This window comes from Myotis brandtii, unplaced genomic scaffold (assembly GCF_000412655.1).
Source record: "Myotis brandtii unplaced genomic scaffold, ASM41265v1 scaffold579, whole genome shotgun sequence".
Lineage (NCBI taxonomy): Eukaryota > Metazoa > Chordata > Mammalia > Chiroptera > Vespertilionidae > Myotis > Myotis brandtii.
The window spans coordinates 898,969-899,664 of NW_005370171.1; the positions used below are offsets into that span (position 1 = coordinate 898,969).

The window sequence follows — 696 nt, forward strand, 5'->3', positions numbered from 1 at the left end:
CAGCCCCTCCTCCTGCTGCCCCGCTGCTCTGTGCTCTGCACCGCTTCGCCTCCCACGCAGAGTGCCTCTGTGCTCCTGGCAGCTGCTGCCCGCAGCCCCAGGGCCGGAGCCTCAGCCTGTCCTCCCTCAGTGCGAGCCCTGCCCTCCTCACAGGGCCTGGGTCCCCCAGCCCTTTCTCGTCACCCCAAGGCTCCTCACTGGGTCAGGGCGCTGTGATGTCACAGTGACATCTGCGCGTCTCTCCCTGGCCACTGGGTGCCCGTGAGCGTGAGGGCCAAGTCCAGCCTCGTGGGCCTGTGCCCAGAGCCACACCTGAACCCGCCTCGGGCGTCTGTCCACTCAGGCTGTCACCCGCTGCGTCCTCCCTCAGTGCGAGCCCTGCCCTCCTCACAGGGCCTGGGTCCCCCAGCCCTTTCTCGTCACCCCAAGGCTCCTCACTGGGTCAGGGTGCTGTGATGTCACAGTGACATCTGTGTGTCTCTCCCTGGCCACTGGGTGCCCGTGAGCGTGAGAGCCAAGTCCAGCCTCGTGGACCTGTGCCCAGAGCCAGCCCTGACCCCGCCTCGGGCGTCTGTCCACTCAGGCTGTCACCTGCTGCGTCCGAGAGGCCGCTCTGGGACGCCTCCCTCAGGACCACCAGCTGCCCGGATACCTCCCAGGACCCGCAGCTCCAGGGCCTCCTCCAGCACCTGCTGC

The 696-nt window shown here is 68.5% G+C and overlaps 1 protein-coding gene across 1 annotated transcript in view; it reads left to right on the top strand.

Annotated features, from left to right (window-relative positions):
• AP5Z1 (adaptor-related protein complex 5, zeta 1 subunit) overlaps positions 1–696 on the top strand; it is a 17,551-nt gene that overhangs the window by 9,835 nt on the left and 7,020 nt on the right. Inside the window, 1 exon segment of the mRNA XM_014549993.1 lies at positions 584–694. Within this exon segment, the coding sequence (XP_014405479.1) occupies positions 584–694 (111 nt within the window).